This window comes from Pelodiscus sinensis, chromosome 16 (genome assembly GCF_049634645.1).
Source record: "Pelodiscus sinensis isolate JC-2024 chromosome 16, ASM4963464v1, whole genome shotgun sequence".
Taxonomy (NCBI): domain Eukaryota; kingdom Metazoa; phylum Chordata; order Testudines; family Trionychidae; genus Pelodiscus; species Pelodiscus sinensis.
Genome location: NC_134726.1, coordinates 14,225,306 through 14,247,464, shown reverse-complemented (window position 1 = coordinate 14,247,464; position 22,159 = coordinate 14,225,306). Strand labels below are relative to the sequence as shown.

General features: G+C 42.5%; 1 protein-coding gene across 5 annotated transcripts in view; it reads left to right on the top strand.

Moving 5' to 3' along the window:
- The window catches only part of LOC102446612 (uncharacterized), a 234,792-nt gene extending 213,134 nt beyond the window's left edge, over window positions 1-21,658 (top strand). For 3 of the 5 annotated variants that reach the window (XM_075899316.1, XM_075899315.1, XM_075899314.1), the window contains 8 exons: window positions 106-203; window positions 545-729; window positions 2,345-2,547; window positions 3,122-3,308; window positions 4,974-5,083; window positions 12,550-12,672; window positions 16,457-16,598; window positions 20,270-21,657. In XM_075899316.1, coding sequence (XP_075755431.1) covers window positions 106-203; window positions 545-729; window positions 2,345-2,547; window positions 3,122-3,308; window positions 4,974-5,083; window positions 12,550-12,672; window positions 16,457-16,598; window positions 20,270-20,274 — 1,053 coding nt within the window. In that variant the 3' untranslated portion in view covers window positions 20,275-21,657. Of the gene's footprint in view, window positions 1-105; window positions 204-544; window positions 730-2,344; window positions 2,548-3,121; window positions 3,309-4,973; window positions 5,084-12,549; window positions 12,673-16,456; window positions 16,599-20,269 lie in introns of all 5 variants that reach the window. The other 2 variants (XM_075899317.1, XM_006128511.4) reach the window with 2 other exon arrangements.
- The last annotated feature ends 501 nt before the right edge of the window (window positions 21,659-22,159 follow it).

The window sequence follows — 22,159 nt, the reverse complement described above, 5'->3', positions numbered from 1 at the left end:
GAGGGAGGGTCAAGTGTTATGTTTTTAATAGTCCTTTGATAGTCCTTTTAGCATGTCCAAAAACCACTTCAGTGTTGAAGTTTTTTAATGATGTGTCCCCACTAGGCAACACGTCAGCTACTGAGATGGGCAGATGCCAGGATTTCCAGAGCTGTGAACAAGATCCGGAAACCGTTATCAAATCTGTACAGTTTTTCAGCCAGGTAACAGTGGGCAGTCTAGCGTTTGGGAAAGCTCTACACCCAGCATAGTCTTCTAAACAGATACTTGTCGGTTATTTGCATCAAATTACAGTATTAGGGAACAGAACTCAGCAGCTACCCTGTGCTTTGGACTCCCTTTATACTAAGTAATATTATCATCTATTGTCATGGGCTGCTTTCCCCACTTTGGAGAATAAATATCCAGCAGCAAATGATATAGCTATGCTACACTCAGCTTTAAGAAGCACTTTTCTTTTCCATTTTATACCACTTGATACATTGACTACATTTAATCAATTTAACACCAGTAACACCACAAGTTAATCATTTGTATCCCACAGGAACTGTTCAATGGCAGTGAAACTGCCAGTGCTGCCTAAAGGAGACCACTTTGTGGGCCTGGCAAATATCACTAACTACCTCATTGAGGAAAAGCTAATGCGGCCTCTCCGGGACCTGTACAACATCAACCCAGTTGCTGAGTATTATAGAATCAAACAGAGGCTGATGGAGAGCCCCTTTGAATGTAGGTTCCTTGGCAGCTCTAATCAGCTATTCCCATTTTCCTCTGAGCTCCAGATAGAATTTTGCATACAAAGAGAGGATTGTTAATTAACATCATATTTCTCTGGGTCGTATTTTAAATGATTTTATGTAGATTGATATTTTGGTGGCGCAGCAGTCACTTATGGTAAATAAGCCATTTGTGGTGAACTTTCAGCTCCAGCAAACTTCCATGTGAATTTTTCTTATTTTTTAATTACATACAGTACAGAAAAGCTGTGTTATAACATCAGGGGTGCTGAAAGCTTCCGTGAGCCCCTGGGCAAGGTGGGAGGGCAGCTCTGTGCCCCAAGAAGGGGTGAGGTTTTGGGCAGAAGGGGTGGGATATGGGGCAGCCAGCCCTGCGCTGTCTGAACCACCACACTGAGCCACTCTGGCCCGCAGAGCTGTGAGGAGAGTGTGGCATCCCACTCTGGCAGCGATTTAAGGGACCTGGGGCTCCTACCACTGCAGCAGTAGCAGTGGTCCGGAGTCCCAGGCCTCTTTAGAATCATAGAACCATAGAGCTGGAAGAGAGCTCAGGAGGTCATCAAGTCCATCTCCCTGCCCAAGGCAGGACCAATCCCAAATCTTTGAATTACTGGACCCAGGTACAAATGTCCCTTTGCCCTCCTCATCCCCACTGCATTGGCAGGCCTATATAACACCACTCTGTTGGGAAGCTTGAAATGAGCAGGTAGAATATATCGGTATCTCAACCACATCCCATTGTGAGGAGGTATGATGATTGGTCTCAGAGCTGAGGATCTCACATTGAGGACCTGATCTTAATTTCATTGAAGTCGGTGACATAATTCCCGTTAACTTCAGAGTGTATAAGATTGGCTGTGTAGAAACTTCAGAGATCACATTAGACAGAGAGCATTGCTATTGATAGCAGTCCTCACTGAACATCTGGCTATCAATTAGTAGACAAGAGAGCTCCCAGAAACAGTAGGCTTTGGACAGTGCTTCATTAGCTCCAGTATCTGGGCAGATTGGAGGGTTTTAAGAGTGGACTGTAAGATTTTCAGAGGTGTGCACTAGTTTCCATTGAATTCTGCTGATGTAGATTCCTTGGCACAAATGTGCCTCTAATTTTTTCCTCCCATGTGCAGATTCTTGCCACCTAATTGTTGAATAAATTTTAATATGTGCACCCACACATTTGCAAATGTGAACCACCCATAGAAACAAAAACCTAGCTATGGGAGCTTTCCTAATTCTGAGCAGCTGCACAAGCTCTCAGCTTACAGGGAACATTGCTTGGCACCTATAAAAATCAGTCTTACCTCTGATTTTGCTGGCTTTCCTCTGTTTAAGGCAGATTCTTAATCTTTATTCCTGCTTTCTGTTTATGAATATGTATAATTAGCATTAAGATTATAAACCAAGATAGGCTCAAATGTAAACTTTGGAGCCTCTTTTCGTACTTTCCAAAGTTCTAGGACTTTGAGATCCAGTCTGGTATAAAATTATAAGGAAATGGGTACATTTTTCCTAAGAACAAATAGATAGATTCTGGAAAGCAGTTAAGTGCTACCCGATGAGCTCTGTGAACAACACTGTGACATTGCTTTTGCAATACCATGCTCTAGACCATGCTGTACTGATGGGAAACAAGCACATCAGGACTTTTGATGGAAGAATGTATGATCTGACATCGAGGTGCAGTGTGCTTCTTGCCAAGGATTTTGTTCACAACACATTTACTGTAGTGCTGAACCAGGAGAGTAGTGGCTTGGGTTCACTGCATGTGAAAATGAACTGGACAACCATTGATATCTACCCCGGATTGAAGGTAGGACAGGAGAGTCAAACTTCTTTCCCTTCCAGAAGAGAATATGCAACTCTGAAATCACTGCACTTTGACAAAGAAGCCAAACACTGACTTTATCTGTGCCCCAGATTTAGCACACAGGGGCTCGCATAAGTTAATGCAAACACAGTGAATATCTCAGCAAAAGGGAATAGCCCTCAATAAGGCAATCAGTCCTATCAATAATGGGCCATGTTCTTCTTGACTTGTATGTGGATACATGGGGTAGAGAAGGCTCAAAGAACCTTTCTCCCAATTCTTGTATATCCTGTGTAAGCCAAGAAGAACAACAGCACCTACTCTTGGAGGAACAAGCTTCTGTTCAGCTGGGAGGCTTCGCACTTCACCGGTCCCTCAGGAACACCATTACCTTCCCCATAGGGCTGGGCATAAATGGGACCATCCATTTGCACATGTGCAAGCTGAGCTCACCCAGTAATCAGGAATGATGTTTCAAATATTTGAAAGTACAATTCTATTGGGTAGTTAAGGGGAATCAACACCTTGCAAGATCCATCCTAAGCTAGTTACCCTGAAAATTCTTATCTTAAAACAGACATACAAGATTTACAATATTTCCCTGCTGGAGGAGAACTGCCTCAGTCTGAATCAGTCTGAAAAGAACGGACTCACCATAAGAAAGGAGGCTAACAGAATAGAAGTATCGAATGAAAATTCAGTTTCTGTCTCCTGTGACTTTCACTATGATCTCTGTACTCTTACACTGGATGGATGGCATCATGGTAACCACTAAACATTCAGCACAGCTGTTCCCATCTCCTTCTGATTTGTTTTTCTCTCTGAATTCTAGAACGCTCAGGTTTCAGACTATGGGCTGACCGGAACTAGCCTGTCCTTCAAGTCCTGGCACAAGATCCTACCAATGAATGTGATGAAACATATAACATGTCCCTACAGTAACAACAACGAATGTTTACACAGAATAATTACAATTTTGCTGTCTTGTAATTGAGCGTAGCCGCTTGCGGTGCAGTACTGTGTGTCCAGCCAGTCCACCTCCACAAGCCAGTCTGAGAGCTGCTCTCTTCTATGTCAAAATAATCTGTGCTGTAGCCAGAAAGGCTGACTTGGGTGGACCCTGACTTTGGCTGTGTCTACACTGGCATGAATTTCAGGAAATGCTTAAAATGGAATACTATTCTGTTTTCAGTTTTTCCGGAAAAGGAGCGTCTACATTGGCAGGCTGCTTTTCTGGAAAAGCCCTTTTTCCAGAAAAGCATCTGTGGCCAATGTAGACGCGCTTTTCCGGAAAAGAGCCCCGATCGCCATTTTCGCAATCGGGGCTTTTTTCCGGAAAAGACTACTGGGCTGTCTACACTGGCCCTTTTCTGGAACAGTGTTCCGGAATAAGGACGTATGCCCAAGCGGGAGCAGAATAGTTTTTCCGGAATAGTGGCTGATTTTGTACAGTAGAGCATCGTTGCTTTTCCGGAAATTCAAGGGCCAGTGTAGACAGCTCGCAGCTTATTCCGGAAAAGCGGCTGATTTTCCAGAATAAGTGGCCCAGTGTAGACACAGCCCCTGAGTGTGTGGGCAAGAATGGGGGGGAAGGACAGGAGGGATGGGGCCACTTCTCCCCCACACGCACACAACTGGCCAGGGAACCCAGGGATGCACCCAGAGAGCAGGGTCTTCATGCAGGGGCTTGCCTTGTTCCGCTCGCTGCCTGCCTGGCACTTGATCATGTGTGGGTTCTAGCCCTGCTACTCCTGCTCCCCACCTGGCTTATTGGAAGGAGAGGGGTAAGCCCCACTGCCCTAGCCCCTCTCCCCTGCTGGAACACTAGGCAGAGCAGGGAAAGCCCCATCACCCTGGTCCCACTCCTTGGCTAGAACACCAGGTGGAGCCCCAGCACCCTGGTCCCACTCCCCCGTTGGTTCAGCAGGTAGAATAGAGTAAGCCCCACTGCCCTGACCCTGCTTCTTGGCTGGAGCGCCTGGTAAACTGGAGAAGGGTGGGTCTGGATGCAAAGTGAGTGGACCACGGCCCATCCAGGCCTGCGTGTGGCTATGCCCCTGTGTCAGATATAACAGAGCACATGAACATTTATACAAAAGCATCCTTCTGGTCTTATTAATATAAGCTGTCATGGCTTCCCCGCTGTACAGCACATCACCCTCAATTTTTATAGAAATCTGTTGTCCATCATGGCAGCTCCTTTCTCTGGCCAGGAAGGCAGAGTGAAGACTAGCACACAGGATGATAATGTAGTCCTCTCAACCTGTTACTCTGCCAAGGGATGCTCTCCTTCAGGAACCCAAATACATCACCTCTGCATTTCACCTCAGCTATAGAAGGCAGGAGAGCAAGAGGCCAGTGGTGACTTCTAAAACCAGAGTTTTTCTATGGTTCCATTCCTGTCTTACCCTATTTTCATCTGATTTCAGGTGTGTCAGCTGGTCTTTTTGGTACCAATGATAATGAAGCTGGAAATGAATGGATGCTTCCCAATCACTCCTACGCTGGTAGCATGCAGGAATTCACAAGGAGCTGGCAGGTATACTGGCTACCTCACTGCTATCTGAAAGGACAGTTGCAAAATATCTGTCTTTTCAGGCACATGTGGCACTTGGAACACAGAGGTTTGCATGTAACACACATGCGACAGAGTTCTATTTTACTGAAATGGTTAAAACTGCACAGTGAAAATGGAAACAGATGAGTTAGCCACAGAATACTGGCAACGTGGGCCAAAATATTCACTCTCCATTTATTTAGAGGAAAACTGCATTTATGTGCTTAAACATTCCAAGAAAATTCACCTGCAGACAGAAATCAAGTATGGAAATTTTGGAATCTTTCACCTAGGCTGAAAGTTTCCATGCCTGCCTGGTATCTGCTTAATGGTGAATTTTCTTGGACAATTTAAGTAAATAAATGCATCAGTTATGACCTATTAAACATCACATTGGTTGTTTCTGCATGCAGTTCCTCTCGATGGGTATGTCTACACTACAGCGCTAATTCGAACTAACTTAGTTCGAATTAGTTAATTCGAACTAAACTAATTCGAACTAACGGATCCAGACTAAAAAACTAGTTCGAATTAGCATTTTGCTAATTTGAACTAGCATGTCCATATTAAGTGGACCCTGAACCGGGGTTAAGGATGGCTGGAAGCAGTGCCGGCAGGACATCAGATGAGGACTTAGAGCGTGGAGCTGCTGCCTCAGGCTAGCTGAGGGCTGTGCTTAAAGGGACCCGACCCCACCCCGGACAGACAGTTCTCAGGGGTGCCCCGCTTGCAAAGCAGCACTCGGCCATCAGACTGGCTGCACTTGCCACAGGCTGCCATCTGGGGAGAGGGGGCAATTGGGGGGCCGCAGGAGAGCTTCCACCCCCATAAGCCCGCAGAGCCAGCCCAGTCCTCCCCATCGGGGGCTCGTACCCCATTCCTCCCTCACTTTCTTCCATTTACCCTTCCCTAGCCCCCCTTCCTGATGTACAAAATAAAGAAAACGTGTGGTCAAAAATAGAATCTCTCTTTATTGAACAAAACTCGGGGAGACTGGGAAAAGGAGGTTGGAGAGGGGAAGAGAGAGGCTGGGAGAGGGGAGGGCAACTAAAATGATCAGGGGTTTGGAACAGGTCCCATATGAAGAGAGGCTAAAGAGACTGGGACTTTTCAGCTTAGAAAAGAGGAGACTGAGGGGGGATATGATAGAGGTCGATAAAAGCATGAGTGGTGCGGAGAGGGTGCATCAAGAAAAGTTCTTCATTAGTTTCCATAATAGAAGGACTAGAGGACACCAAAGGAAAGGAATGGGTAGCAGGCTTCAAACTAGTAACAGAAAGTTGTTCTTCACAAAGCAAAGAGTCAACCTGTGGAACTCCTTGCTACAGGAGGCTGTGAAGGCTAGAACTAGAACCGAGTTTAAAGAGAAGTGAGATAAAGTGATGGAGGTTGGGTCCATGCAGTGGTATTAGCCAGGGGGTAGGAGTGGTGTCCCTGCCCAAAGTTTGTGGAAGGCTGGAGAGGGATGGCACGAGACAAATGGCTTGGTCACTGTCTTCGGTCCATCCCCTCCAGGGTCCCTAGGGTTGGCCACAGTCGGCAGACAGGCTACTGGGCTAGATGGACCTTTGGTCTGACCCAGTATGGCCATTGTAAGCTCAGGGTTCAGGGTCGGGGGTCTCAGTGGACCACCTTGATTTTCATGCACACCTGCTCCTGGGTGGCCAGGCTGGCAGCTCTCCTGCCCTAGACGGCCGCTTTCCTGTGCCTAGTGCGGAGGTCGTGGACGAGGTCCACGATGTCCGCACTAGTCCAGGCGGGTGCCCACCTCTTGCGGTCCCAGGCAAGCTCCCGGGAGCCGCCAGCCTGGTCCCAGGAAGAGGGGGAGAGCTGGGGGGCATCGGGTGGCTGGCTTGAGCCGTGCCAGGTGCAGGGTCTGCTAGCTGGGTGCTGGCAGGCTTGCACCTGGTACAGGCATCGTAGCCAGCCCGTGCCCCTTTAAGGGGTCCGGAGCCGGGAGGGGGGCAGAAGAGTTTCCCTGGTGTTGGCCAGAATGGCCACCAGGGAAATCTGGGGAGGGCTAGCCTTCCACTAGTTTGAATTAAGGGGCTACACACCCCTTAATTTGAACTAGCAAGTTCGAACTAGGCTTAGTCCTCGTAGAATGAGGTTTACCTAGTTCGAACTAAGCGCTCCGCTAGTTTGAATTAAGTTCGAACTAGCGGTTTGCATGTGTAGCGCCTATCAAAGTTAATTCGAACTAACGTCTGTTAGTTCGAATTAACTTTGTAGTGTAGACATACCCTTTGTGTTTTCAGCCAGTACAACTACATGCACACAATTCTAATATGAAAAAACTAAAAAAACAATGAATAGTGTAGCAGCACCTTAAAGACTAACAAAACATGTTGATGGTATCATGAGGTTTCGTGGGTATTACCCACTTCTTCAGATGAATGGTGTTATTAAAGTTCCAGTTTCGAAATACATAGGGAATGGGGGAAGAAAAGGAAAAAAAAGTGAATGAAAGTGTTCATCTTACATGAAGCTGATAGAGAAGGTGCAAACTTTTCTGAAGTAACCATTGTTTGGTTTTTTAAGTCATTAATATGTGGAAGGTAGTGTTTAGCCAGGCAATGTCTTTATTCATACCTTTGTGATGGATCCTAAACCTGTAAATGAAGTTAAATTCCAAGGCTTCCCTGTGTACTTGTCTTGTGGAATTGGCCTGAAACAAAACAATGACTTTGAGATCCGTTAATGAGTGCCCAAGCAGGTTAAAGTGTTCTCCAACAGGTTTCTGTGTGTTACCTTTTCAGCTATCTGATTTGTGTCCATTCATTTTTTCCTGTAGAGCCTGTCCGGTTTGGCCAATATACATGGCAGTGGGGGCATTGCTGGCATTTGATGGCATAGATCACATTAGTGGATGTGGAGTTAAATGAGCTTCTAATATGGTAGCTGATGTGTTTAGGTCCAGTGATGAAATCGCTTGTGTAGATGTGTGGGTAGAGTTGGCACCAGGGTTGATTGCAGGAATGGATTCCTGGATGATTATGACATAGGTATGCTGCATGGTTACTAGAAATAATTTGTTTGAGGTTAGGGGGTTGTCTGTAAGCGAGAATAGGCCTTTCCCCAAGGCCTGTGAGAGGGAGGGATCATTTTCCAGGATAGGTTGTAGATTGTTGATAATGCATTGGAGGGGTTTAAGTTGTGGCCTGTAGGTGATGACAAAAGCAATTCTGATGTTTTCTTTTCTTGGCCTGTCTTGAAGTAGTTCATGTCTGAGTACTCTTCTGGTTCTGCCAATCTGTTTTTTCACTTCTCCGGGTGGCTATTTCAGTTTTAACAATGCTCTGTATAGACCCTGTAGATGTTTGTCTCTGTCTGTGGGTTTGGAGCAAATCTGGTTGTATCTTAGGGCTTCGCTGTAAACAATAGATTGAGAAATGTGTCTGGGATGGAAGCTAGAGGCATGAAGGTAAGTGAAGCAGTCGGTAGGTTTCTGGTATAAGGTGGAGGAAATGTGTCCATCATGATACCATCTACATGTTTTATTAGTCTTTAAGGTGTTGCTAGACTATTCATTGTTTAAGTTTTTCCAGGTACAGACTAGCTCAGCTACCCCTCTGAAGTTTTTAATTCTAATATGGATGGAGGTATGCAGTTAAACATGGCATTTAACAGCTCTCTGAATATACTAAAATCTGCCTTCCTGAAATCCATTGTCTCTAGTTTGCTCTTCTCCCTTCTACCATTCCTTAGAATCATGAACTCTATGATTTCATGCTCACTTTCTCCCAATCTTCCTTCCACTTTCAAATTCTCAACCAGTTCCTCCTTCTTTGTTAAAATCAAATGAAGAACAGCTTTCCCCCCAAGTAGCTTTTTCAACTTTCTGAAATAAAAAATTGTCTCCAGTGCAGTCCAAGAACTTATTGGATAATCCGTGCCCTCCTGTGTTAGTTTCCCAACATATGTCTGGATAGCTGGAAGTCCCACATCACCACCAAATTCTGTGCTTTGGATGATTTTTTTAAATTGTTTAAAAAAAGTGTCATCTACCTCTACTGCCTGGTTGTCTGTAGTAGATCCCTAGCATGACATCACCCTTATTTTTTACCCCTTTTAACCTAACCCAGAGACTCTCAACAAGTCTGTCTTCTATGTCCATCTCCACCTCAGTCCAAGTGTATTCATTTTTAATATACAAGGCAACACCTCCTCTCTTTTTTCCCCTGCCTATCCTTCATAGATGATTTTAGCTGAACTCTGTGCTGCTTGCAGTCAATATGACTCATATCCTGTTCAGAAAAAGTACTGAAAAGATTGACTTGATGATGATGTACCATTGTTGTGGATCATTAAGGCAATGGCCAGGAACTCATTCTAACTAGTACAAACTTTTTTAAAGTTATAGGATGAGACAATACATCAGAAATAATCTGCTGGTTAATGTATTTAGTTGTAAAATGGAGCTTACTTCTCTCCCTCCTGATCAGGAGACTTGGCTTAATAATAGGAGCCAGAAACGGGAAGCAGCAGGAACATATGTTATAATTGGTCAGAGACCAGCCTGAAGGAATACAATATGCTGTATTCTGCTTTATAGGACTCACCTCTGGGTTCTTACATTGTAGGTCAGTGAAAATCATGCAAATACTGTTGCAAAAGTGATAGATTTGGTGCTCACTGGTAAGTGGGTAATGCCTTTACTACTCAAACCATGCCATACAATTACATCACTAATGGTGTCACAGGAACACAATCTGTTCAGTTCTTAGTTGTGGAATTAGTCGCCATTAGACAAGCAGAGGCTAAAAAGGAGACTTTATAAGCCAGGAGCCATGCAACTGAATGACTGCATAGAAAAATAATTGTTTGGGAGGCTAAATTGTCACATTAAAATTCTCTCCTTAAGGAGATAGTAGAACATGACCTTGCTTTTGTGTTTTAACTGAATATAGAGTTGACCATATGGGCTGTGTCTACATTGGCAGCCTTTTCCGGAAAAGGGATGCTAATGAGACACTTCGGAATTGCAAATGCATTTGCATGAACATGACTGCCGCTTTTTTCCGGCTCGGGGTTTTGCCGGAGAAAAGCGCCAGTCTAGACGGGATCTTGCGGAAAATAAAGCCTTTTCCGGAACGTAGGAATAAGGGATCTTCCGGAAAAGGCTTTATTTTCCGCAAGATCCCGTCTAAACTGGCGCTTTTCTCCGGCAAAACCCCGAGACGGAAAAAAGCGGCAGCCATGTTCATGCAAATGCCGCGGGGGATATTTAAATCCCCCGCGGCATTTGCAATTCCGAAGTGTCTCATTAGCATCCCTTTTCCGGAAAAGGCTGCCAATGTAGACACAGTCATGGTGTACCAATCTTATGCACAGATGTGCAATGTTCATGCTTTTCCCTGAGCGGGAGAATCAGAGTATTTGCGCAAGAAGCACTGATTTTGTACAGTATAAGGTGAGTGTTCTTGCGCAAATACTCGTGGCCAGTGTAGACAGATGGCAAGATTTTGCGCAAAAGCAAACGTTTTTGCGCAAAATCTTGCCAGTCTAGATGCAGCCCAGAAGTATTTGTCATTGCTTTCACTTGTGATAATTTTCTTTTAAAATTTATTTCACTTATTAAAAAGAATATACATTGTCAGAATCTATGTAACTGCTCTCTATAAAAGGACCTATTAAAAGAAGTGCTTTTACTAGCATCATTAAAAAAAGGTTAAAGAAAGATTAAAAAAAGAATGCTAGCCAACAACTTGATTCAGCAGCCATAAAAAAGAAAAAAAATCTATAATGAATCACAAAAATCAACAGAAAAAGGAAACAGTGTTTGTAACCTGTAATATTTATAGGATGATACCACCTTTGTTTTGTTTATAAAGTGTGCAAGCCACACCTTAATGTAACCCTTCTGCCAGGTAGGCCTGGCAGCAATCAGGACCGGGTTCAATATCAAAAAGAGCGTCTACACTGGCACATCTTTTGCAAAGCCATTTTAGCCATCGGGCATTCTTGCGCAAGAAATTAATATGGCTGTCTAGAGAGCTTATCCCTGAGCGGGAGCATCGGAGTATTTGTGCAAGAAGCACTGATTTTGTATAGTACAAAGTCAGTGTTCTTGCGCAAATACTTGCAGCCAGTGTAGACAGCTGGCAAGTTTTTGCTCAAAATCACATGCTTTTGCGCAAAATCTTGCTAGTCTAGATGCAGCCCTGGGTGCCTCTGAGAGGCAATGCTTCCCCACTCGCAAGCATAGAGTCTGAGTGTAGGAAAGAAACATTTAATGAAACAGAGAGAGAAGTCATACGGCATTAACTTGGGAAAATACCACTAACAGGGTTCATGACCCAAACATGAGCTAAGCCCCCCACCCAGCCAAGAATCACCCAAAGTCCAACACCTCAAAAGTCTCTGTCTCTGGTCAGTGCCACCCAGAGTCCAAAAGTTCACCTGCAGGGTTTCACCTCCCAACCTGGGTAGAAATGGGGTGGGGGAATAGATAGGGGGCACCTTACAAGCCACTCCACTACGTTCCACCAGCTGTCTCGTTCCACGCCACCGGATGCTCCGCTGGTCGCCTGCCGCCACTTCTACCAGCCAAGCCATGCTGCTGGTCACCACTCCTCGCCTACTGCCACTCCACACCGCTGGTCGCCGCTCCTCGCCTGCTGCCACTCCTACCGGCCATGCCACACCACCGGCCAATGATTCCCACCAGCCACTCTGCTGGCCGCCGCCGCTTCGCTGGCTGCAATGGGTCTGGCTCCCAGCCAAACCAGTGATTTCAGCTCTTAGTGATTTCAATGCTTTAGCCAGCACCTGGACTGGCAAAGGATTCCAGCTTCTACATAGAGTCTGCTATAGGTCTGTCCTTAAATGAAAGGGGGAAAGGGGCAGGTTGGGCCAGTCTTAGCCCTTTAATTCTTTCCCCCAGCTCAGTCCACTCAACTCTGGAAGTGGGGAGGCTTGTTCCACGGAGACCTGTTACAATGATAGTGGTGTCTCTCCTGCAAGCACTGGTGGCATGTTTTACAGTACCCCTGTAGCATGATTTGTGACCCCCCCACAATAGCCCCAAATTATTTACAATACACCACATTCCATTCCAACACTGATCCTCCATCAGCCCTGGCTGAATTGGATTAACATAGCCACACCTCGTATTGTCTCCCCATCCTGGCATGAGCTGTATTTACATATCAACAGTTAACAGTTAATTATCTTTCAGAGCTAAACAATTGTAGGGGGCAACCCACCCCAGGGCAGCTCTCTCCTTTTAGCTGGCTGATAGCAAGCAGCAGTTCAGTCCCTGCTTACATTAATATAATGAAACAATAAAAAAGTATTCAGAGTGGTATAAAGAAAAATAAGTCTAAGAAGCCTTAATCTAAATGACTTGCAGTCAGTCATATCTCCCAATGTACCTGAAAGGGTTTACAGCATGTTAGTGCTTTAAAAAAACTGTCTTTATTCATTGACTAGTCTTGTTTTCTCAGGTGAGCAGTCATTGCAGCTACGTGCAGAAGAAAGCAAAGCCATGTTCCAGCACAGCTAAGACAAACATTTGTAAAATGTTTTTTCAAGATCCCCACTCTCTTCTTAGGAACTGCTTCAAAGTTGTAAGTACTATTAGGACTCAGTTAGGTTGTACCTTCTAGCAACTTTCTTCAAAGCTGCTTTGCTGAATTATGAAAATTTCCAGGACAAGTGAATGCCACACAGTATCATTGCTTTTAACCATCAGTTTAATTGAAAACTCAATCGCTTTAGTGATCAGAATGGTATCACAGAATTACTAACCAAATGTCACAGTCTCTCTACCACATAAATACATTTCTCTGAGCTATGGAATATCATCTTGCCTTGACATTATAATGTATGGTCTAGAGTCTGGAACTACATAAAGCCCTAGAACCAGTTGCAATAAAAGATGTGTTAATACTCATGTCAGACAACGGACATGTGGAAAGAAAAAGTCAGTTTCTCTGAAGTTCTTGATTTCATTCTTTTACAGTTGATTTGCCTGATTTGTGGAGTAGAGCAAAATAATTACTTCTCATTTCTTACTTACAACACTCCTGCTATTACATCCCAGAAACATGTTTGCCTTTCTTGCAAGTATCACTCTGTTGACTCATATTTAGCTTGTGGTCCACTATGACCACTAGATTTCTTTCCATAATATTCCTTCTTAGGCTATTTCCCATGTGCAATTGATTGCTGCTGCCTAAATCGTGTACTTTGCATTTGTCCTTACTGAATTTCATCCTATTTACCTCATACCATGTTCCCAATTTGTCCAGATCCCTTTGAATTATAATCTTATCCTCCAAAGTACTTGTAACCTCTCTCAGCTTGCTATCATCTGCAAATGTTGTAAGTGTACTTTCTATGTCATTATCTATTCTAAATCATTGATGAGAATATTGAACAGAACTGGAACCAGAACTGATCCCTGTGGAATCATACTCATTATGCCCTTCCAGAATGACTGGGAACAGTTATCCAACCAGTTATGCACCCACCTTACAGTAATTCCATGGAGGTTGTATTTCAGTAGTTTGGTAGAAGAGACTGTATCAAAAGCCTTACTAGAGTCTAGATATATGACATCTAGCACTTGCTCCAATCCACAAGCCTTATTATCCTGTCAAGGAAAGCTATACATTTTGACATGATTTATTCTTGTCAGATCCATGCTATTTCTTATCATCTAATTATCTTCCAGATGTTTTCAAATTGCTTAATTATTTGCTCCATTATCTTTTCTAGTACAGAAGTTAAGCTGACAAGTCTGTAATTACCTGGGTTGTCTTTATTTTTGTAGATGGGCACTTTTCCAATTTTCTAGAATTTCTCCTGCCTTTTCAAAGATAATAGCTAATGGCTCAGACTCATAGAATCATAAAATTATAGGGTTGGAAGAGACTTCAGGGTGGTCTTAGAATCCAACCCTCTGCCCAAAGCAGGACCAACCCCAACTAAATCATCCCAGCCAGGGCTTTGTCAAGCCTGGACTTAAAAACCTCTAGGGATGGAGATTCCACCACCTCCCTAGGTAACCCATTCCAGTGCTTCACCACCCTCCTAGTAAAATAGTTTTTCCTAATATCCAACCTCGACCTCCCTCGCTGCAACTTGAGACCACTGCTCCTCATTCTGTCATCTGTCACTACTGAGAACAGCCTCTCTCCATCCTCTTTGGAATCCCCATTCAGGTAGATAAAGGCTGCTATTGAATCCTCCCCTCATTCTTCCCTTCTGTAGACTAAATAAGCCTAAATCCCTCAGTCTCTCCTCATAAGTCCATGTGCTCCCTTTTTGTTGCACTCTACTGGACTCAAGTCAATACGTCCATATCCTTTCTGAAATGGGGGGCCCAGAATTGGATGCAATACTCCAGGTGTGGCCTCATGAGTGCTGAATAAAGGTGAATAATCATTTCTCTAGATCTGCTGGCAATGCTCCTCCTAATGCACCATAGTATGCTGTTAGCCTTCTTGGCTACAAGGGCACATTGTTGATTCATATCCAGCTTCTCATCCACTGTAATCCACAGGTCCTTTTCTGCTAAACTGCTGTTTGGCCAATCAGTCATCAGTCTTTAGCAGTGCTTGGAATTTTTCCATCCCAAATGCAGGTCTCTGCAGTTGTCCATTTTGAACCTCATCACATAGCTCGTCAGTCAGCTTCTTGAGTGTTTCTTCAGGCCCTGGTGACTTGAAAATATCTGATTTGTCTAAATAATTTTTAACTCATTCTTTCCCTGTTTTAGTTTCTGATCCTATCCTATTTTCACTGGTATTCACTATGTTAAACTTCCAATTGCCATCAACCGTCTTGATGAAAACTGAACCAAAGAAGTCATTAAGCACTAAGGATGTTAAATAACAATTTATTAGTCAAATAGTTGATAGAATTTCCGACTACTCAACTAGTGGATAGGCACCTCCAATTTTGAAATACCCAAGAGCCCCTGTAGGGGCTCTTGTACATTTCAAAGTAGGAATGCGGAACTCTGCTGACTCCGGATTCCATGTGGGCTCCCAGAGGTTCTTGAGCATTTCAAAGCGGAAGTGCCCACGTGGAGCCCAGAGTCAGTGGGACTTCCTGCTGGCCCTGGACTGCACACGATGTGCCAGTTTTGAAATGTACAAAACTTTCAAACATTTCAAAGTGGAAGCACCCGCATGGAGCCTGGGGACTCAGAGTCTCCCGCTGATCCCGGGCTCCATGCAGTGCTGCTGCTTTGAAATGCCAACGGATCTGGGGTCAGGTGGGCACTCCCCAGCTGACCCTAGGTTCTGTGGAAATGCTGCACGGAGCCAAGGGTCTTCACAGCATTTCAAAGTGGCAGCGCCTCAGGGGGTATGGGATCAGCTGGGGACTCCCCAGCTGACTCCAGGTTCCACGTAAATGCCACAGGGAGCCCAGAGTCAGCTAGGGAGTCCCTACCTGACTCTGGGCTCCACACAGTGATGCCACTTTGAAATGCTGTGGCAGCATTTCAAAGGGGCAGCACCGCATAACTGATCCCGGGTTCTGTGCGGTGCTGCCCCTTTGAAATAGTGCCACAGCATTTCAAAGGGGCAGCGCCACATAGAGCCCAGGGTCAGCTTTGTGCGGTGCTGCCCCCTTTGAAACACCACCACGGCGTTTCAAAGCAGCACCACATGGAGCCTGGAGTACAGGCTCCATGCAGCCCTGCGGCTTTGAAGTAACCCATTCCCCCTCCCCCCCACTTTGCTGCCTCTATTAAATAGAGGCAGCAAGAGGGGGAGAATTGACTAGTCGACTGGACTATCCAATAAGCATTTGCTTATCAGATAGTTGACTAGTCCATAACATCCTTATTAAGCACCTCCGCCATTTCCCCCCACCTCCCACTGAGGAACGGATAGGATCATTACTTTGGCTTCCTCTTGATCCTAATGTATTTGTAGAATGTTTTCTTGTTACTCTTTATGTCTCTAGTTAGTTTGATCTCATTTTGTGCCTTGGAGGTTCTAATTTTGTCTCTCTGTAGTTATATTATTTGTTTATATTAATCTTTTTGTAAGTTGATCTAGTTTCCACTTTTTGTAGGACTCCTTTTAAATTTTTAGATTATTGGAGATCTCCTGAATAAACTAGCCTGGTCTTCATATCTTTTGTGCATGGTGGAAACATTTGCTCTTGTGCTCCTAATGGCTCTGAAAAATTGCCAGCTCTATAACTCTTTTCCCCCTTAGACTTGCATCCCATACCATCTCCCTGAGTGTGTAAGTCTACCTTCTTGAAATATATTGTCTTTATTTGGAAGGTTTATTCATATTTCCAAATTATTACCGAACCGTTAGAAGAATTGTGTTCTTGTGCGTCATGTAACTTGAAACATTAAATATAACTCTGTTCATGTTTAAGGTGGACCCTGAACCATTCTACAGCATGTGTGTGCATGATGCTTGTGATTCCAATGTACTGAAAGCTGTCTGCAACTTGGCAGCTGCATTTGTTCATTTGTGCAGCAGAAATTTCGTCCCCTTGGAAATTCCTTCTCAGTGTGGTAAGTTTCATTTCTGTTCATTCCAAACACTCTGCCTGGGAGATGCAAAAGTTGTCTAGTAATATGGCTCTAAGTAAAAACAGAAACATCATTTCTCACTTTTTTTTTGCTTGTTTCCATGGTCAGTTTTGTCCCTTTGTCTTATTATTCAGCCTTTGTTTATCACTCAATGGATCATCACAACCTCTCATTTCTTATTCCTGCTGGCTACTTTATTTCCTTTCAATTTGCTTATTGAAAACATTTTACAGTATTATAAATTGATTCTGATTCCTCCCCCCCATGATTTTGTAATGCTATTTTTGCTTTGATATTTTGTTTTTCTTCTGAATAATTTATCTAGACTCATTTTATCAATATATTTATATATATATTGTTATTCAAAAACAAACAATACAAAAAAAGTTTCCCTTCCTTCCATTTTTTTAATGAAATCTGCTCATCTTCCTTAATTGTTCTTAAAATTACAAGATTAAAATAGGGGATTTGATGTAGCCATCAATTATTTCAGAATGCAGCTATTTAGAATGCAGAGGTAGAAAAACTTTCAAAAGGAGTGATTCTCAGGAATTGTAACCTTTTATACTGCCCAGATGAAAGTATGTTCATACTCTTGAGAAATTTAGAGGAAGACTGGGGCTCTACTGTATATTCGCATATCTCCGCAAACTTACTCCCGATTTATGCTAGTGTGAAAATCAGAATAAGGCCCATCATCTGTTCTAAATGATGGTGCCCAACAGCATATCGAGTAGCATATTTCACTATTCCACCTATATTCTTACTACCCTATTGTTTTCTTTCTTCAAAGCAGCTGAATTATAGTGATCATTTCTCAATGGCAAGAGAAAGCTTCTGTTATTCCCATGTATGGAATCATCTGTTCTCTGCCTCAATACACAGTAGTTCTAGTGCTGATCCTAGTGCCATTTTAAACACATGTGCAATGCTAGTAGCTAAACAATCAGCTACATGCAAACACTACAGGCTTCGTCTAGACTGGCATGATTTTCCGCAAATGCTTTTAATGGAAAACTTTTCCGTTAAAAGAATTTGCGGAAAAGAGCGTCTAGATTGGCACGGATTGGCCAATCTCGACGCACTTTTGCGCAAAAAAACCCCGATCGCCATTTTAGCCATCGGGGCTTTTTTGCGCAAAACAGTACTGTGCTGTCTACACTGGCCCTCTTGCGCAAATGATTTGCACAAGAAGGCTTTTGCCTGAACAGGAGCAGCATAGTATTTCTGCAAGATGCACTGATTTCTTACAGTAGGAAGTCAGTGTTCTTGTGGAAATTCAAGCGGCCAGTGTAGACAGCTGGCAAGTTTTTCTGCAAAAGCAGCCTACAGTGTTTTGATAAATCCTGTAGGTTAGATGTTCACATAATCACATACATTCCTGAATTATTACATCATACCTAATCTTTCTTTGCTTCCACGTATTAGAGATAACCGCACCCTTTTTGAACTGTATGTATTGTTTATTGACTACAGTAGATACATAAATAATTAAAAGCCTACTATAACTGCTGACATGGGTTATTGTTCTGCATTATATGCAACTTAAGTACAATAAAGAATAGCTTCAAGTATGGAAACATTTGAGACTATAATCTTCTGCAGCTGTTTTCAATAATGAATATTTTATTTCCATAGAATCATAGAATACTAGGACTGCAAGGGACCTCGAGAGGTCATCGAGTCCAGTCCCTTGCCCTCATGACAGGACCAAATACTGTCTAGACCATCCCTGATAGACATGTAGGATGTGTCTAAACTACATGGCTTCGTCGACAGCCATGTAGATGAGGCTGATCGGCAGAGGGAAATGAAGCCGCGATTTAAATAATTGTGGCTTTATTTAAATTTAAATGGCTGCCGCGCTCTGCCGACCAGCTGATGATCAGCTGTTTGTCGGCAGATCGGGGCAGTCTAGACGCTCCCCCGTCGACATGAAAGCCCTTTGTCGACCTCCCCCTTATGCCTTGTGGGATGAGGTTTACCAGGGAGGTTGAGAAAGGACTTTCATGTCGATGGGGAAGCGTCTAAACTGCCCCTATCTGCCGACAAACAGCTGATCATCAGCTGGTCAGCAGAGTGTGGCAGCCATTTAAATTTAAATGAAACCACGATTATTTAAATCGCGGCTGCATTTCCCTCTGCCGATCAGCCTCATCTATATGGCTCCGTTGACAGAACCATGTAGTTTAGACACACCCGTAGAGTATCAGAGGGGTAGCCGTGTTAGTCTGAATCTGCAAAAGCGACGAGGAGTCCTGTGGCACCTTATAGACTCACTAATGATGCGTTGGAGAGGTTTTAGCTGGGGACTGTAGGTGATGGCCAATGGTGTTCTGTTGGTTTCTTTCTTGGGCTTGTCCCGTAGCAGGAGGCTTCTGGGTACCCGTAGAGTACAGTCCTTTAGTTTGTTGGAGGAAAAGAAGAATCACCTTCTGAAATGTGCTATCCTTACATCACTTTCCCTTGATGAGAACATGAAAGGAAACAACCATACAAATCATTGCCATGCCACATTTGTCCAAATAATAATTTAAGATCCATTTTCAACTTGTTTATTGCACAGAAAAACATTTACTGTAATTGATAGGATTATGCAGATAGGCAATTATGCAGTTGCCAAGATAGAAGCACTTAGATTTGCACTAATTTGTCTGCTGAATGCACTGCTGAGGCTTGGAAATAAAAAAAATTGCGGCTCTCTTGATACATGAAATGAAGAGTTATTACCTGGCATTTGTAAACTCAGTGCTACCGCAAAGGATTGATTAGTTGGTGAGTATACACATAAAATTACATTTTAACAATCTACAAAAACAAGTGTATGAGATTCTTTTACACATGACCACAGGGGAAAACCAGCAAATAATTCTGGATGTGGCCTCATAATTAAAGATTTATCAAGAGAACACTCAGTACACATATGCATTCGCACTTCTAGGTCTATGCATGTGCATTACACACTCCTCAGAGGAGTTAGTGATAAATCAGTAGCTGCAGAATTTGCATGTGGACTTTATTCTAAATCCACTAAAACTAAGGTGACTATGCATCTGTTTCATTTGGGCTCCATCTAATAGATTTTAGATACATATATGAAGTGTGTTGACACTGAATATTTAGTTAATGTTGCATTCAAACAATGTTTAAAACAGGCAGATGGCAAAGTCCGTGAGATCAGCTAATAGTAGTAATTATGTAATTCATTAAAAGTTTAGTAAAGTTAGGGTCCTATCAACAAATATTCGGGCCAATTCTGGCATTTCTCATTCAAAAAAACCTCACACTAGTTTGAATGCTAGTTTTTCCTAAGTAGGAATTTCAGCATTGAACCCTGTCTGTTTTTAAACTTTAGTTAAAAAGAAAAAACCTTCCATGGATGGTTTAATTTTATATGTACAAAGTCTTATGCTTATGATGGACTAATTTTATTTTAAATGTACAAAGTCACATATTCATAGTGTAAGTAAAACTTCTTGTCCTGCTTTGGGATAATCCAGTGAAACTTTATTTCCATTGAACCTTTTTATGGATGTCTTAGTTGAATGTGACATTAAATTGTTCTTGTTTTATACTCTGGTTCACTAATTGCCTTTTTATCATCTGAGATTTTAGGGCACACTGTCTAGCATTGTATCACCTTTTACTTGCAGTCTGAATTTGCTTCTAATGGCAACTGTCAACCCTGAAGATGAAAAAAAATGTGTTTGACAACCTAGAAGCAACAGTATGGAAAAGAGAAATAGAATCCATGAAACCCATGAATTACAACAGATTATAAGAAGAAAAGATTTTCAGACTATTGAGCCTGAAGAAAGTTTAATTATTACACTTATTTGTCGTTATATTACAATCACACCAGGGTAATTCTAACATAAGAGTACTTTTTATTCTAACATAAGAGTACTGTTGTTTGGTTACAAATCTCATTTTTATCCCAAGTCTTGAACTATAATTTCAATATAATTAAAACAATTACAATATCTTGCATCCCAGATCAATAAACTCTGGCTGCTTTATCAGAATGCTAAGTCTGAAGGTTATATTAAACAACGAAAGTACATTTCATTATTCTGTAGGACTCCAATTCAGCCATTTGATCTGTTCTAGAGGGATTCATCTTCTAACTAATTCGTCGTCTAACATCTTTCTAAGAGAAGAGCACAAAAAGTGAGATTTTTGAGATGCTAAAAAATAGCCATTCCTTGTGCTCTCCCACCTGATTCCCATTACAAAACAATTAGCACACATCATGTACATTAGCTTAGGGTATATCTGCACTACAGTTTTGTCGGAAAAATGGCCGTTTTTCTGACAAAACTTGAGGAACGTTCACACTGCAATTGCGTTGTTCCACAAGAAAATTGAAAGAACAGAAGGGTTTTTCCGGCATTGGTAATCCTCTTTCTACAAGGAAGAAGCCTTTTTGTGAAAGAGCTCTTTCGCAAAAAGGCATGTGTGGAGGGGAAGTGGGGGGTCTTTTGGAAGAAGAGGAAAGAGGAAAAAGCCCAGGTGCCCTGGTGGCCATTCCGTTCGTAGTAATCTCCGCTTACATGTAAGAAAGCATCCATTCAATCTGGACGCGCTTTCAAAAAAGCAGATCACTTTTTCGATGCACTTTTAAGTGTGGACTCTCTCTTTTAGAAGAAGTTTTCCCGGAAGATATCTTCCAAAAAAACTTCTTCTGAAAGAAGCTTGTAGTCAGGATGTAGCCTTAGGTGACAGATCTAATCTGTTGCCTTTTGGTAGTTACAAACAAAATGCAGATGCATCTTTATATATCATAGTTTGAAATCTTACTGCTAAATTACTTTGGATATTTTAAATCAAATGGATTTCAATATTTTGATCTTTATGTAAGAAAAAAAACATTTTCTTTTTGACATTTGATTTTCCAGTCAATACTGGGATTACCGTAAAGTAGTTTTTTTTAAGTGAGGGAAACATTAAGTAAATATTCAATAGCAGTTGCTCAGAATTATTGTCATAAATTGGAAGAATGGGGTTCAGAAATATGTATGTTGAACATTTTTACTTTACCTTATTTTTCCTGTGATGTATTTTCCTTAACTGTTCTTAAAAATAAAGTTGTCTTGATCTGTGGAGCAAAATGTATTTCTCTAGCTGAAAAGAGTTTAAAATGTGTACATATATCTGGCTAATTCCTGAAGGGAAACTTGCACTCGAAAGAACTGAATTCTGAACAGAAGATCAGATCCACAGAGAGCAAGAACTGCTGATTATTCCAAACACTGCCATATCAGATAATTGTTACTATTTATACTATGATATCAGTGACATTTTTCAATACTGTTAGCTTACATTGATCTTCATAAGCCTGTAGGTAATAGTATAGCTAAGGAAAGGTGACTATGCATCAGTCATCTGTTAGATTCAACATTACATGCTAATAAGATTAAAATACACTGATTCTGCAATTCAGGCAACAAAATGTGTGATACTCCAGGAGCGATAAGAATTTATGATATTTCCATGATGCTTAGGTGATTGAACACACAGGCTACTAATGAGTAGGGAGAATA